This window comes from Saimiri boliviensis, chromosome 8 (assembly GCF_048565385.1).
Source record: "Saimiri boliviensis isolate mSaiBol1 chromosome 8, mSaiBol1.pri, whole genome shotgun sequence".
Taxonomy (NCBI): Eukaryota; Metazoa; Chordata; class Mammalia; order Primates; family Cebidae; genus Saimiri; species Saimiri boliviensis.
The window spans coordinates 62,511,290-62,529,064 of NC_133456.1; the positions used below are offsets into that span (position 1 = coordinate 62,511,290).

Consider the following 17,775-nt stretch of genomic DNA (forward strand, 5'->3'; position numbering starts at 1 on the left):
TTTGCCAAGATGAACTGATAGTTCACTGTCACAGATTTTGTCCCATAGTACCTAAAAACAAACTGGATATCCTGTGACTTCCTCCATATTTTAACTGGAGAAGAAACTGGAAATAAAGCCAGCAATGCATACTGTGAAAACAAAATCTACATATTACAACAGAGCATGACCGCCTAATGAAATATGCTCCATCTAACTCTGCCCAGGTAACACGTGCCTTCCACTGCACCACTGCCTTGGGAAAGTCAATTATTCAGAAACTCTGCCTTTCACTAGCAACTTTAATGGTAGCACACTGTTCCTTAAAAGAATTGTGTAATTTTCTGAATAAGCAACAAACTACACTTTAAACAATCTGATTTTAAGGCAGTCAGCCACAGAACGCATATTCGTGGCCCATTTGTATAGGTATATTTATCCAAAAGACAGGATGAAGAATACTCAACTTTATAAAGAGAAACACTGCAACAAGCAAAATAAATCATGAAATCTACACGGGCTTATGCTAACTTTTTACATTACAGGTGATCTGAATATGCTCATAATCTCAGGATAATTGTGAGCAAAGTCTCCTCAAGTGACATCATATTGTCCTTCTCTAATGTAAATGGTCCTGGAAAAGATGGCAAAGGTGGAAGGGAAAGAAACAAAGGAGTGTAGCTGAAACACTTTAGTATCATATTAAATTGTCCATTTAATTAAATCACCTGTCTTCTAAATGGGTATGACATCAAGTAAGTTATTTTTCTGAAACTCAACTTCTTCAATTGTGAAAGTTGGAATAATATCTTTTTTTTTTTTTTTTTTTTTTTTTTTGAGACAGAGTCTCACTCTTGTTACCCAGGCTGGAGTGCAATGGCACAATCTCGGCTCACCGCAACCTCCGCCTCCTGGGTTCAGGCAATTCTCCTGCCTCAGCCTCCTGAGTAGCAGGGATTACAGGCACGTGCCACCATGCCCAGCTAATTTTTTGTATTTTTAGTAGAGACGGGGTTTCACCATGTTGACCAGGATGGTCTCGATCTTTTGACCTCATGATCCACCCGCCTTGGCCTCCCAAAGTGCTGGGATTACAGGCTTGAGCCACCGCGCCCGGCGAATAATATCACCTTAAGACCTATCTTCTAAATGTTCAAGTGCCTGGTGCAATATTTTGCTTGAGTGGTCAAATATTTGTTTATTCAGTCAGTCATAACTTAAAAGTACCCAAAACTTTAATTGTAAAAAGTAAAAATTATTTCATGTACTGCTTTTATATTTACTCACTGCTATTAAGAAATCAGTCACACTTTTAGAATGATTACTCATTCAATTCAGTAAACTATATATTGTAATAAAAAATTACCACTGTATAACATACACTATTTATAGTACGTATTCCATGCCCAGTCCTGTGCCAAGCATACTACCTACAATGTCTCATTTAATCCTTACAATACCACTGTGGAGAGGTTATTATCATATCTTATAAATGGAAAACTAACACACAGTTTCATGAAACATACCCAATGTCAGAAAAGGTTAGCAAATGGCCGAGCTGCTGTTACTCAAACTTCGGTCTGACATCAAAGGCCTCACTCCCAACTACTCCTCCTCTTGTTCAAGATGGTACCCACTAGCCACAGGTGGCTACAGAGCACTTGAAACGTGGCTAGTCTGGACTAAATTTTTCTGTAACCCTAAAACATATACCAGATTTTAAAGACTTTGCTTGAAAAAAAGAATGTAAAATATCTCACTGTAATTTTACACTGGTTATATGTTAAAATGATAATATTCTGGATATAATCGGTGAGATAAAAACATTCTTAAAATTACTTTCACCTGCTTAATTTACTTTCTTCTTGTGACTACTAGAAAGTTTAAAATTACATGTGCCTTACGATTTCCTTTGGACAGCACTGATTAAAACATCATACAAAATATCTTACAATACATAAGAAGAGTACAAAATAATTTTAAATTTACAAATACAGTAACTTTTAAAGAATACATTCACTTTCCAACCTTAATACATACTTAGTGTTTTAATATATACTTAGTGTGTATTAAAAATTTAATGAAAATTTTAAGCCCTTAGTGTAAAAACCTAGTGTCACTTAAATTTTTCATATTCCAAACCAGACTAATTCTAAAAATTTCCTATTAGGAAAATTGCTTTATTCCAACTATAAAAGTGATACAGACTCAACCACACATACACTACAGAAATACAAAAAAGGATTCATCATCTCAGATTTAAAGTTTTAATTAGTCCTTCCTTCCAGGTATATGTACTAGGTTGAATGGTATGAAATAGTAAAGTAGTTTCATATATTTTTATCATTTTCTAACTTGTTTTTCTGATTATGAACCTTTTCCTTTATCATCACATATTCTCAACATTTTTGAACTATTTTGAATTATACATTCACAAGAAGTTGCAACAATAGTACAGAGGTCGCATGGGATCTCCACCCAGTTTCCCAACATGGGCACCTTTCTTGATTATAGCAATGTCAAAACCAAGAAACTGACACCGTTATGTATGAATATAGTTCTATGCCATTTTATCACACATTTAGATTCATGTAGCTGCCACCACAATCAAGATACAGACCTAATTCATCACCACAAACATCTTCCTCTTGCTCCCCTTTACAGTCATACCCATCTCCCCCTCCCTCCCTCTACCAGTCCTAACTCCTGGCAACTACTAATATGTTCTCTTATCTCTGTAATTCTGTCATCTCAAGAATGTTAGTTAACTGCATCCTACAGTATGAGATCTTTTAAGATTGGCTTTTTTCACTCAGCATAAAGCCCTAGGAGTCCACTCAAGTAATTGTTATGTATCCATAGTTTGTTCCTTTTTGTTGTCAAAAAGTATTCCATGGTATGAATGTACCATTCATCTGCTGAAGAACGAGTGGAGTTTTTTTTTTTTTAAGTTTTGAACTATTACAAACAAAGCTGTGGGCACATTTTTCTGTGAACATACATTTTCATTTCTCTGGGATAAATGCCCAGGAGGCAACTGTTAGGTCATATGGTTAGTATATGTTTCATTTTGTAAGAAACTGCCAAACTATTTTCCATAGTGGAATGTACCATTTTATATTCTCACCAGCAACATGTGGCAGATTTGCAAACTTTTTTTTTTAATGACGGGCAGGAAAACCTACTTTTTTTTTTTTTTTTTTTTTTGAGACGGAGTTTCGCTCTTGTTACCCAGGCTGGAGTGCAATGGCGCCATCTCAGCTCACCGCAACCTCCGCCTCCTGGGTTCAGGCAATTCTCGTGCCTCAGCCTCCTGAGTAGCTGGGATTACAGGCACGCGCCACCGTGCCCAGCTAGTTTTTTGTATTTTTAGTAGAGACGGGGTTTCACCATGTTGACCAGGATGGTCTCGATCTCTCGACCTCGTGATCCACCCGCCTCGGCCTCCCAAAGTGCTGGGATTACAGGCTTGAGCCACCGCGCCCGGCCAAAAACCTACATTCTTAATAGCTGCAAAATATTCCATCCATGGCTGTTCTAGAATTTTGGCAATTCCCTAATCATCCCTATTTAGGTCATTTTCCATTTTTTGTTGTAAAAATGACGTAATTCGTAACAGAAATTTTTATGTGCAGGTCAAGCAAATTCCTAGAAGTTATATTACTGGATCACGGGATACAAATATTTTAAAGGCATTTTATACCAACTGCTGCACTGGCATCTAGAAAATGTAAATCAACTCCCATGCTCACAAAGAGTCTATAAGAATGTCTATCTCTCAGTCTTACTAAAGTAATTTTTTTAATCTTTAAAACTTGATTCACCAAAAAAAATGTTATTTTGTATTTCTTTGAGTAATGGGAAGGCTATAAACTTCTCATATTTACTGACATAATTTGTAGTTCTTTGCAGGCTTTTTACTGGAATTTTGGTTTACTGATTATAAGACCTGGTTCTATCTCTCTACTGTGCAGTGCAAAAAAAGTAGGATTTTTTTTTTTTCTTGAGACCAGGTCTCACTCTGTTGCCCACACTGGAGTGTAGTAGCACAATGAGAGATCACTGTAGCCTCAAACTCCTGAGATCACGGGATCCTCCTGACTCAGCCTCCCAAGTAGCTGGGATTACAGGTGTAATCTACCACTATGCCCAGCTAATTTAATTTTATTTTTGTAAAGATGGGTTCTCACCTTGTTGCCCAGGCTGGACTCAAACACCTGAACATGAGCAAGCCTCCAGCCTTACGTTTCCCACGTGCTAGGATAACAGGCATGAGCCACCACATCTCAACCAGAAATGCGATTTAAAAGTGTGTGTGTGTGTGTGTGTGTGTGTGTGTGTGTGTGTATGCATATATATATGTAAATATATACATATTTGATATCCAATCCTAAGTTTTGAGAGGGAGTCTCGCTCTGTCACCAGGCTGGAGTGTAGTGGTGAGATCTGCAACCTCCACCTCCCAGTGATTCAAGTGATTCACCTGCCTCAGCCTCTCAAGTAGCTGGGATTACAGGCACGCCCCACCACGCTCAGCTAATTTTTGTATTTTTAGTGGAGACAGAGTTTCACCATGTTGGCCATGGTCTCAATCTCTTGACTTGTGATCCACCCACCTCAACTTCCCGAAGTGCTGGGATTACAAGCGTGAGCTACCACATCCAGATTTTCACTTGAGACAGAGTCTCGCTGCGGTGCCCAGGCTGGAGTACAATGGCGTGATCTTGGCTCACTGCAACCTCCACTTCCCAGGTTCAAGCGATTCTCCTGCCTCAGCCTCCCGAGTAGCTGGGATTACAGGCACACACCACCACACCCAGCTGATTTTAGTATTTTTAGTAGAGACTGGGTTTCACCATGTTGACCAGACTGGTCTCAAACTCCTGACCTCAAGTGATCCATCTGTCTTGGCCTCCCGAAGTGCTGGGGTTACAGGTGTAAGCCACCGTGCCTGGCCAATCTTAAGTATTAATAATGCAAGATAGGTAATTTTAGAATGCAAAAAGATGTGAGTTTAGCATAAACTCTCCTATGCTTTGCACAATGTTTTCTTCAATTAAGGAATCACCTCGAATGCCAAAAACATGGTTCCTGTAAATGCTGACTGCTTACTTAAGTTCACTTTGAAAATGCCAACATCTGATTTTTTGAACCTCTGGGAATGGGACCCAGCAATGTGTTGAAGAAGTCTTCCAGGTGATTCTGATAACATGCTAAAGTTTAAGAACCAGTACTCTAAACAAATTTAGAAAAAAAACACTGAATCTTGGTTCCCTTGTATACTTAATTATTCTTTAAGACTTGGACAAAGTTAATTATGCTATAGATATTAAGAATCCAATGTTTTGGTTCTTCCCAAAATGAAAATAATACTGAAAGAAATTTGGATTTTATCTTTACTTTCTACAAACAGAACTCTAAAACCATTAAGTGTTCATCAAACTTGTCCCTAAGAAGAAACCAAAATGAACTCCATCAACCAGGAGGCCAGAACACATGTCTTTAAAATCAAACTCAATTTGTTCCATATAACACACAGCATAACTCTCTCACTCCCACAGGGAACTACCACCATTTTGAAAATTCAATGAAATATCATTCTTAAAGCAAAGCACCTGGAAAACTGTAGTTACTCAAATATGTGAGGTCCAATAAACAAACTGCTAGATAAATAATTCTGAATGGCAGGATGATGGGTGATCTTTGTTTTTCTGATCTAGGAACTAATCCAGTGACAGAATTCCTGATTCTTGCTGTTCTTCCCGTTTCCAAGAGTTCAAAAGGCATCCTTATCTCACTGGCTATGTGGGCCAGTAATTTTTTTTTTTTTAACTTAAGATAGTTTGAGAGCCGGGCGCGGTGGCTCAAGCATGTAATCCCAGCACTTTGGGAGGCCGAGGCGGGTGGATCACGAGGTCAAGAGATCGAGACTATTCTGGTCAACATGGTGAAACCCCATCTCTACTAAAAATACAAAAAAATCAGCTGGGCATGGTGGCGCGTGCCTGTAATCCCAGCTACTCAGGAGGCTGAGGCAGGAGAATTGCCTGAACCCGGGAGGCGGAGGTTGCGGTGAGCAGAGATTGTGCCATTGTACTCCAGCCTGGGTAACAAGAGCAAAACTCCGTCTCAAAAAAAAAAAAAAAAAAAAAAAAAAAAGATAGTTTGAGCTGGGTTCCTATTATTCCAATCTAGACTATGTTTGTAGCACTTACGATATTAAACATGTTTAGTTCCGTAAGAGGAGGACAAGAACAGTTAAACTACATAAGCTACATAAGAAATCTAATCTGTTCTTAGAAAGCAGTCACCAGGTTTGTTTTCTCCCTATAACTATTATTCATTTTATGTATTATTAAGACCCAATACACCGGTGATACTGGCATCATGTATCACCCTTAATTTCATTTCTTGTCCCTTCTCAAAGGCCATTAAAGTTTCATCCTAAATTGTATTTGCTAATGCTCTTACACTGTACAGAAAAACATTTTGAATACATTTTAAGAAAGATGCTTTTTTAACATATTTCTTCCACTAGTTTCTTTTCCCAACCATGGGATAATTTAAGCAGATTTTCTAAATTGACAGAGGGAAGAAAGAAGGAGAAAAAGTCTTATCTAATCCTATTTAAAAACAAAATCTTCACCATTTACCTTGGGATTTCAACTACTCATGATTTCTGAGTAACAGCAGTACTGATTTCAGCTATTCATAATTTCTGAGTAACAGTAGTTTACGTGCATTGCCCTTACTGAGAATTCCTTTTTGGCAACATAGTCTGTCACTCACTGCATGGAACTGAAAATACACCTAAATAAATGAGTGAAGTGAATGAGTCAAGACTTCAATCTAACCAAAGTAATTAATCCAAATTACTCAATAGAAGAGTGGTACACACAATGTACAAAGTATGTAAGACTATCAAGGATACAACTATCAACTTACAGGTATATTAACATGACAGAAGAACAGACAGCATAATGTTTCCAACAATGCTCAAAATGGTTTTGCCACCATTTTTAAACTACCATAGATGCCAGTTTACAAACAGGAATATAGTTGCTTATCACATCTTATTTTTTACTCCCCACAACTGGGTTGGTACCACATGACTGATTCACTGCTTTATTATCAGACTTTCCAACATGACTACTGGCCACTGAAGTCACCAATGGGCAGCAACAAATACAAAGAACTGTCACGATTAGTTATTTGGGCAAGTGTGTCAATGCTCTGAAGCTCAAAACCACTCCAGAAGTACTTTAAATGCATTGCCTACAGCCTCCAAGGCTACAGTTCTGTGTTTAACTTCTAGTACTTGTTTACGGGGGGTGGGGGGAACAGAAAAACATAAATACTAGTTTTAAGGGCACACTTCATAAACAACCCTAATCTAGTAATATTCAACACACAAGACGAAAGCCCCAATATTTTGAAAGAACAGTTATTTATTACAACTCCTTTTTGTTAAACACGGAGTCTGGCTCTGTCCCCCAGGCTGGAGTGCATCTTGGCTCACTGCAACCTCTGCCTCCCTGGGTTCAAGCAATTCTCCTGCCTCAGCCTCCCGAGTAGTTGGGACTACAGGAGCATGCCACCACACTTGGATAACTTTTTTGTATTTTTAGTAGAGACGGAGTTTCACTGTGTTAGCCAGGATGGTCTCGATCTCCTGACCTCATGATATGCCGCCTTGGCCTCCAAGTGCTGGGATTACGAACGTGAGCCGCTGCGCCTGGCTATTTATTATAACTCTTAACTGTAACTCTTTCTCCCAGTCTTCATTTATTCTGTATACATTTACTCATTCCCTACCAAATGCCAGGCACTGTAACAGACACAGGAAAATAAATCTATGAAACAAAAGGTCTTGCCCTCAAAAAAGGTGACAACCTAACAGAGGCAGATTGGAAATCAAATTAAAAATACAGTCTGTGTTATGACAGAGATATGAACAACTGCAGGGAAACAGAAAGGCTTCCTGAGACACATGGAAGGGCAAATAGGAGTCAGCCAGGACACAAAAGGAAGGAGAAACATTTCAGAAGAAAACACACAGGAAAAGCATGTGAAGGTAAAGTGAGACATCATGGTCAATGGTTGGAAAACACCAAGCAGTTTGGCATAACACACACAAACGCTGTGTATGGAGGGCAGATGGAGCGATGGCAGGCTGCTTCCAGAAATTCTACAGAAAGACACAGAAAAGGACCAAATCATAAGCCCCTTATGGTACTCAGGATTGGATTTTATCCAAAGGGCAATGAGAATCAGGAGATCATTTTAAGCAGGAATGGGACACAATCTACTTGTGATTTTAGAAAACACTCTGATAGATGAATTCAGTTTTTCCACCTGTGAGATCTGAATTGCCTTTAAGTTGTTCAAGTAGAGATGCCAGGAAGCAGCTGGGTTTGTCTGTCCTGTGTTCACATGCATGGGAGTGGTGATGTTGGTTAATGAATACTATCTGGGAATCACCAGCTCCTGGGGAGACGTGGAAAGGTGTGGACATCACCACCTGAAAACAGTGAATAGGAAAGGGGGCAAACAACTAACTATTAATAAATAACTTGTATCAACCTATACAACAAACCCTATAATCCAAGAGTCATAAGACCCAGTTTAGATCTCAGATTCCGTGAGGATTTTCCTGATGAAGCCCCAGAGCATGACTATATCTAACTTCCAAAAAGCACTTAACGGTCTCTATTACCCACTCACTCATTCTGAACCTACTATGGCATTCACATCATTGGGTGCCTCACTGGCTTTCTTCTTATGCTCTTATCTGTCAACAAATCTGCTAAGTTCCTTGAAGGCAACAATTTTCCCATTTAATCAACCAATGCCTAGAAAGAGAAATGACCGATAAACAATAAAATTGATGAAAGGCAAAAGCTGACTCCTTTTTTGTCCTCTAGAAAGTTTCACACCCCAGGTTTCATTCTTTTTGCCTAACGATGCCTGGAGGAGACAGCTGTTCAAGTATGTGGGTAATAAACACAGGATGAAGACACGTTCTAGGTCCTCTCTCTAGAATGTGTAAGGAAGGGTCTGCATGCAGAGTTGAATGCCTAAACATTCTTAGGATAAAACAGCCTGATAAAATAAGCAAAAATTACAAACAACAACATGGATGAATCCTGAAAACCTAACCATGAGTGAAACAAGCCAGATTCAGAAGTGTACATACCGTATGTACCACAGTTATATACTGTGGCTACTGAGCAAAGTGGTACATACGGTATGTACACTTCTGAGTCTGGCTTGTTTCACTCACTGTGGAGTATGCTGTATATATACAATGGAACATACAGTATGTACTGTGTACTGTATACACAGTATACTCCACTCACATAAAGTTCAAAAACAAGCACAACTAATGTCTAGTATTAAAAGACAGGATGGGGATGGGGGAGATGGCCCACAGGGGACAGTGTACAAGGGGTTTCCAGTAATGTTCTCTTTAAGAATCTGATTAAGAATCTAGGTGCAAGCCAACACAGTGGCTCATGCCTCTAATACCAGCACTTAGGGAGGCTGAGGCAGGAGGATCACTTGAGCCCAGAAGTTCAAGACTAGCCTAGGCAACATAGGCAGACCCTGTCTCACACACACACACACAAATGTTCTTAAAAATGTGCCAGGCGTGGTGGCACATGTCTATGGTGCCAACTACTCAGGAGGCTGAGGTGAGAGGATCACTTGGGCCCTAAAGTAGGGGCTACAGTGAGCTGTGATCACACCACCGCACCCTAGCCTGGGTAAAAAAAAAAAAAAAAAATCTGGGTGCTAGTTGCAAAGGCGTCCTCATTTTGCAAAAGTTTACCAAATCTTTACACTTACTATTTGTGCACTTCGATGTAGGCTACAGTTCATAAAGCTTATATCTATAGGTAAAAAGGGGAATGCGAGTACTAGTTATGAAAAATAACACTGAAGATGCCACAAAGAGAAAAAGCATGGATGATGAGGCAAAAGAGAAAACAAGAGCTAGAAAGACTGTAGAATGTATTAGTTCAAGTCATTTATGACATAGGAGAGACCTACCATTCCTGAACTACTAATGAACTGAATTAGTTCTGATAACTATTTTGGTAAACTACAACTACTTGAGAAAGTTTTTCCTAATTGTGGAATTTTTTTCAGCACCAACTTAAATACACAACAAATATATGTCACATGAATAAATAATATGTAAGTGAATCCATTCATAATCTACCATCCTAACGATTAATAGAAATACTAGTAAATTAGCTGGCCTGGGTTTAAGTCTACAACATGCAACTGTTTGGTAACCTATGCACAAAGGCTCCAAATTTAAAAGCTGTCTGTCTGTCCCCCAACCAACTGAGCTAAATGGCACAGGTAAACCTACATAAGAATTATCCCTGGTTCCAAAAGAAAGTAGCATTACTTTTTCCTAAAAAAGTAAATGCATTAATCTCAACGTTGTCTATAAAGCAGTCACTCTGCCCAGTTCTCATCACTCTGTAGTTCCTTATCGGGCTCTAATTTCTTCATAGCACTTGTGGCTAGCCGAAATTTTTATTTTTCTGTTCACTTGTTTATTTTCTCTTCCTGTCCATAGTATTTTAAGCTCCCTAAGAATAGCGACCTGGGTCTGTCTTTATACCACTGTACACCCAGAGTGCAAATGGCTGCGTGCTCAATAAAAACTTGTCAAATGACCGCAACTACCCAGGTAATTTACTTTAAGGTCACCAAGTACACATAAGATCAAGTCACTACCAATAAATCAGTAAGTCCAATGCAACAGCAAACACAAAATAAATTATTACTCTGTTCCTGGGTAAGAATGATCTTGAAATTGTACCAGCTTTCAGGTTGAAAGGTTTGATAAGGTTTGATTTGGAAGACAGGTAATTTTTATGTATTTTTATGGAATATTTTTATGAAAGACAAACACTACAACAAAACCAATGTGACCAAAGGAGCAAAACCACTGCTGTGGATTAATAGAAAGCATGGGTAAGAGGTGTGGCTCTGCCCAGTGTAGGCACCGTATTTTATTTCTGGGAGTTTTTCTACCTAAAAAGCATCACAGGATGATGCCTTTCTGAAGCTTCCAGAAAAGATGATAACGACATAAAATCCTTCATGACTACTCCAGAGACTCTGGGTTGTCCGGGTATCTAAACTGAAGAGGGGGGCAGTCCAAAGTTACAACTGCAAAAAATTGGTAAGTTCTCAAACAAGGGAAACATATTACACACAAAATAGCTGCCTCTGCAACACTTCCAACATCCTCAATTCCAACTGTTTTCAAAAATAGTTATTTCCACACAGTTTTATTCTACATCTAAAGTAACTTCCTCACTCATACTTGTCTATAAAAGCTCTAAAAAAGGTCAACTTTTCAGAGGGGCAGTACTCAAATAAACAGGGATAAAATAAAACATGATCTCAACTCAACCCAGTGATCAATTTCTGGAGTTGAAGACTAGAAAGTTCTAAACATATGGTAATTAGCCAAAGTAAAAACTTTCCGGCCGGGCACGGTGGCTCAAGCCTGTAATCCTAGCACTTTGGGAGGCCGAGGTGGGTGGATCACAAGGTCGAGAGATCGAGACCAACCTGGTCGACATGGTGAAACCCCGTCTCTACTAAAAATACAAAAAATTAGCTGGGCATGGTGGCGCGTGCCTATAATCCCAGCTACTCAGGAGGCTGAGGCAGGAGAATTGCCTGAACCCAGGAGGCGGAGGTTGCAGTGAGCCGAGATCGCGCCATTGCACTCCAGCCTGGGTAACAAGAGCAAAACTCCATCTCAAAAAAAAAAAAAAAAAAAAAACCTTTCCAATTTTGCAGGTAAAGTGTGATTAAGGAGTAGCTGAAGGTAAAAATGCAGGATTACTATCAAGGGAACACTAATCAACATCGATATTCAGCAATGTCTTGGTCATCTTTATTTTTCAATTAAGGTAACACTGAATGCAGAGAAATAACAAGACCACAAAAGTAAAATTAAATCACCAAGTCTAAGAAGTTACTCTGCCCAATCCTGAGAAATGCAACTTAACAAAACAACAGTTAGGAGCTGGGCAAATCCCAGCACTTTGGGAGGCCAAGGCAGGAGGATCACTTGAGACCAGGAATTCAAGACTAACCTGAGCAACACAGCAAAACCCTGTCTCTACGAAAAGAATAAAAAACATCAGCTGGGGCTGGGCATGGTGGCTCACGCCTGTAATCTTAGCACTTTGGGAGGCCGAAGTGGGTGGATCACCTGAGGTCAGGAGTTCAAGGCCAACCTGGCCATCACAGTGAAACCCCATCTTTTAAAAAATAAATAAATAAATCAGCTGAAGTGTGGGAAGGTGGAAAACAGAAAAGCACAAAACAAAAACATAGTTGGGTACATTTGTAGTTTCTTTCTTCTACTTTTAAAAGCTGGTATCCTCTTTCTTGAGACTGACAAAGCAGGATAGGAAATACTACTTTAACCACCACTTAGGGATAACAGTGTTTCTCCCCCAGCCACCTGCCACCTTACACACACATTCTACCATACACTCTTTTATTTTCTACCCTGAAAGGTTCCGAGTACATCAGCATGGTAGGGAAGTAACACCTGTTGCCCATGACGTCTCCATTCTGTTGTGTTGAAGGACTTACAGAAGGATATGAGGAAACCATTTGACATGATGGAAATGTTTTAAAACTGGGTTGTGGTGATGGCTGTACAAATCTTTAAAATGACTAGAAATCATTGATTTGCACACTTACAATGGGTGTTATATTTAAATTATCACTCACACCTGCAAGGCAAGAAGATGACTTGAGCCCAGGAGTTCAAGACCCCGCCTGAGCAACAGGGTGAAACCCTGTCTCTACAAGAAATAACAAAACTTCGCCAGATGTGGTGGTGCACACCTGTAGACCCAGCTACTCAGGTGGGTGAAGCAGAAGAACTGCTTGAGCCAGGGAGGTTGAGGCTGTAGTGAGCCATGATCATGCCACTGCACTCTAGCTTGGGTGACAGTGAGACCCTGTCTCCAAAAATATATATACATATAACCAGAAAGGCATAAAGAAGTAGACAGTCTAGTTAGAAAAACAAATGTTATCAAAGAACCAGAGAGACCCGATACACATTGATAATACATCTAAAATATAGATCTCTCCTGCTGCCCCTGCCTAGGTCACCTTATTCCTTTAACAGATTCCTTAAGACCATTTCATCCTCCATTCTGCTCTATTGCTGCTCCAAAAAGGAAAAACGACCTCTTCCCAATCACCTTCACAATTCCACCTGCAGAATTAAAAATATCTGAAGCATGTGGTAACAGTTAAAAGATGACAGGTGATTTTGTAGAAATTAATTCTCCTTGTCCAAAAGAAATGGGGAAGAAGGAATCCTTCTAACGGATTCCCAAAGCCAGACAGCTCTGACCTCCTAAAGTACTTTACACCTTCCAGAGCGCCTTATGGTCATTCCCATACATGGCTTATCAACCTTTTAACACTCCCCTCTCCTATCTCCAATAGCTTCTGCAGCATCTTTCACATCCTGCGTATTTAGAAAGTGTTCTTTGGATGAATGGCAATATTTTCCCAATCAAATCAGATACATATTTGATTTGATTGGGAATATATATTCTACCCTACAAGGGCAAATACAGTTCTCTATCACACCAGCCTACCACTAAGTCATAGGTGGTTTCTATAGTTGACTGGCAGGTGATGATGACTGTGACAAGAATGATCAAAAACTGCAAAATAACCACCGGCTAACCAACTAGCTAGAATTCTTAAAATACGTGACAACAGCTCATAGCAATAAAACACATATTCTGGGCCAGTAAACAAATTATACTAAAAATCACGAATTTGCCTATTACCCAGCATCCAAAACCCAAGTTTTCTACTGCCATCAACACCAAGTCTGATTAAAACTACGCAAGACAGAAAATGTCAAGTTCCTATCAAATCTTTTAAGGTACCAAAAAATATACATCTACAAGAGGCCCAAGAAAAAAACATGGCAGTAACAAGTACCACAAAGAGATTAACCAACAGTTTTTTTGGTTTTTTTTGTTTTTGTTTTTTTTTGAGACGGAGTTTCGCTCTTGTTACCCAGGCTGGAGTGCAATGGCGCCATCTCGGCTCACCGCAACCTCCGCCTCCTGGGTTCAGGCAATTCTCCTGCCTCAGCCTCCTGAGTAGCTGGGATTACAGGCATGTGCCACCATGCCCAGCTAATTTTTGTATTTTTAGTAGAGACGGGGTTTCACTATGTTGACCAGGACGGTCTCGATCTCTTGACCTCGTGATCCACCCGCCTCAGCCTCCCAAAATGCTGGGATTACAGGCTTGAGCCACCGCGCCCGGCCAACCAACAGTTTTAACACACAAGATAGGATAGGATGAAAACCTGTCACACTCATTTCTCCACATAAAACCTGTTCATAATGTGGGAAAACCAACATGTCATTTACATTCCAACCAATGATGACTTCTGAATAGATCAAAAACACCAAAATAATGACAATAACCAAAATGAAATAAACTGTCGCCTAGCTAAGACAGTCATGAATGGACACAGTTTTCGGTCCTCAGACCTGTTAAATCTGTATTCAAATCCTATTCAATGACATCAGAAAATTACTCAAACACCCTTAAAGTCGATGCACTTCTGTGTTCCTGAATGGACTCTAAAATATTTTCATTGTTAATAATTCAATATTTTTAAACTAAGTTTCAACTGTCATCTGCGGCTGTCAAAAAACTTTAAACATATATATTGTCTTTAAAAGTCAAAACCTTCCATGTGCTTCCAAAAAACTGAAATGCATTTCATTATGAGATAATGATTACCGGCAATAAATCAGACATAAACTTTTGAATTTGATTTATGTTTCTCTTCACCAGTAAGATTCTCATGTTCTTAGGAGTTTCCTAGTCATTTACTTGAACACCATCTACGGTAACACTCAAAGCAAAACCACAATAAAGAGGTTTGGCCTCTGAGGGATTCTACATGTAAAAAAACATTACTCATAAATAATATACTATCGCTATTGCTTTAAGTAACAAATACGTTTCTGAAAACGTTCATGCCATTTGATGGAATTCCCTATTTTAGACAGCAAAACAGAATCTATGAAACTACTGATGAGTGTTTTTTACTTTAAATACATTCCATGGTAATACACAGACAAAAATGTACTTAAAACAACCTATGGGGTAATATTTTTAGTTCTTGAGTATTTTTATTCAAAGGTCTCTATTCAAAGTTAGTGGAATTCACAGAACCAGTAAGTACGCCAATTAATCCCAAAGTTGCTCTTTTAGGTTGCCCAATAATCCTATTTAATCCCAGGTATAAATAAACCAATGAAACCCTAACATGACACATTCATCTAATCAAAGAACAATATCTAGTTGGAACTGTGAAGTACTACTACACAGTCATACTGGAACGTCACCAATTCAAAAACATGTACCTGATGAAATGAGACTTTTGGCAATCAACCATAATGTTCTAAAGGATCCACGGAAAACTCAACTGTCTCTCACACACACCCCCAATGTCTGTTCATTAAACGACACCAAGAACAGTTTAACTTCAAACTCTAACACTACTGAAACAAATTCCAGACACAAGTTAAAAGATGACCGGAAGACTACAAAATCAGTCTTGACATTTTATCCCAGTATATATGAATGTTAAATCTAAAGTAGTTCAACTTGTTTTAGTATCACATGCAGTTTACTACCTTCGTCAAAATGAAAAGGAATTCTTCCAACATTTTTTTTCAACATCATAAAGCTCTAAACACAAACTTCCATATAGTCACTGCTCATTTCACCCTTTTACAAAATCGTCCCCCATCATCACCCTACATAAACTAGTCAAAGAAAAAAAAAAACTGACAGCTCAGCCTCCCACAAAATGCACTTAATCAAATACCGACATTTATTTTCAAGTGCAAGAAAATAACAGACATTTGCAGCTCAAGACAGGAAAAGCACAGCCAGTCTTCCTTACTACCCCCCCCCAACCCAAATTTCTCAGAGAAGAGAAAAATAACTCGGGACAGGCAAATTAAAACCATTCTGCACATGGCAAAAATAAAAAGGTTTATGTCCTACAATCCATAGCGATAGTACTGCTTCCTCTCTTCCCGAGCCAATGCCAATAAGCCAATAGACATAAGTGTCAAATAAATCCAATGTCTGTTTGAAGTAAGATGAAAACCTGGAAAAAATTCCCTCCCATAAATCATTTAGTGAACACAAGGCTTTTCACCCAACACTTAATACACTCAACTTAAAAACACACACAAACCAAAGGCAAAAAACAAAAGCAAAAAAAAAGCTGTAATCAACAAGTTGGAAAGAGGGCAGAAAGTAAGGCTGACTACCCGCTCCCTCACTTAAAAAAAAAAAAAGTCCTCTAACAAAAGGTAACACAGATCTTCAAGTAAGTACCTGGTGGAGGTGCCTTTCCTCACATCGCAGATGCTGCATTTAAAGGCTTCGGCACTGTTTCTGAAGGTGCAGACGCTACAATCCCAAAAGCCTTCGTCTGCGGCAGGTTTCGCTTGTCTTTTTGGCCTTCGGAGGAGTGGGGAGTGGGGGAAAGGGGAGGAAAGAGGCAGGGAGCAGGAAAACCGGGAAAAGACAGGAAAACACAGGCGCGGGTGAGCCGTCGTAATTTCGCAGGAATCCAGCGCTGGAAACTTCGCTCGGGCGACCACCCACCACCCATCCTTTCCGGGGACTGGATGAGGAAGCGAGGAAGGGAACGGGGCGCCCCCACCGGCACCCTGCAAGCCCCGGGCCCGCGCCGGATAGCCTCGCACACCAGGCGGTGGCGGCGGCGCCCCGGGAAGGGCCGCGGCGGGCGCAGGAAGCGGGCGGACTTGTGGACTTGAGCGTGGGGCTGGGGGGGCCGGGAGGGCAGCCGCGGGCCGGATCTGGAGGGGGCGCGCAGGGGCAGCCCGAGGCCGGCGGCGGGGAGTGGGCCGGCTCCTTCCCTATCCCCTCCCAAGCTCGCGCCCTCCCTCCCTCCCCACCTGGTTAAATCTCCCTTTGTCTGGGAGGAGTGGCGGCGGCGGCGGCGGCGGCGGCGGCGGCGGCGGCGGCGGAGGGCGGCTGAGGAGGAGCCGCCATGGCTGCGGCGCGCACGGCCGCCGGCCCCGAGCGGGAGCGACACCGCCTCCCGCCGCCGCCGCCGCCGCCACCGCCCGCCGCCTCCCCCCGCCCCCGGATCTCCATCTTAGCAGCGCCTCCCCCCGCCCCGGGTGGCTCCGGGGCCTAGTCGTCGCCGGCCCCCTCCCGCCCCCAGCCCTCCCTCCCCTTCCGCCCCCTCCGCTCGGAGCAGGTACCTGGTCGGGCTCTTCTTGTCGCCCATGGTCATGGATGGGCTGTACCCCCGCCCCCCCCAAGCCGAAACCAGCGCCGCTCGGAGGAAAAACGCCGTCCGGGGAGTCGTCGCGGACCGGCCCCCCTCCCTCCCCCGCGCCCGCCCGCCCGCCCTCAGCCGCTGGGGCTCGAGCTCCGGCCGCCGCCGCCGCCGCCGCTGCCAGTCTCCGGACGAGACTAGTCCCCGCCAGCGCCGCCTCCGCCGAGTGACTGACGAGGGGCGGGGCCGGGCGCCGCGCGTCACGCGCCGTGCGGCCAATGGGAGGGCGGCGGCCGGCGCCGAGAGGGCGGAGGCGGGGCGCGGGGGAAGGCGGGGCGTGGCGGACGTGGGCCGGGCCGTCGGTGTGCGTGCCCGGGAGTGTGTGCGCGCTGGGGGCGCGCGTGCCTGCCGGTGGCCCC

The 17,775-nt window shown here is 41.7% G+C and overlaps 1 protein-coding gene and 1 long non-coding RNA gene across 2 annotated transcripts in view; both read right to left on the minus strand.

The window, feature by feature from the left end:
- LOC141585391 (uncharacterized) overlaps positions 1–16,432 on the minus strand; it is a 28,526-nt gene extending 12,094 nt beyond the window's left edge. The window contains exon 1 of the long non-coding RNA XR_012518825.1: positions 27–16,432. This is a non-coding gene — a long non-coding RNA (uncharacterized LOC141585391). The remainder of the gene's footprint in view (positions 1–26) is intronic.
- RYBP (RING1 and YY1 binding protein) overlaps positions 1–17,556 on the minus strand; it is a 76,125-nt gene extending 58,569 nt beyond the window's left edge. The window contains exons 1-2 of the mRNA XM_039477429.2: positions 17,340–17,556; positions 16,441–16,566 (exon numbers count right to left, since the gene is read on the minus strand). Of these exons, the coding sequence (XP_039333363.1) occupies positions 16,441–16,566; positions 17,340–17,371 (158 nt within the window). The 5' untranslated portion in view covers positions 17,372–17,556. The remainder of the gene's footprint in view (positions 1–16,440; positions 16,567–17,339) is intronic.
- Between the last annotated feature and the right edge of the window lie 219 nt (positions 17,557–17,775).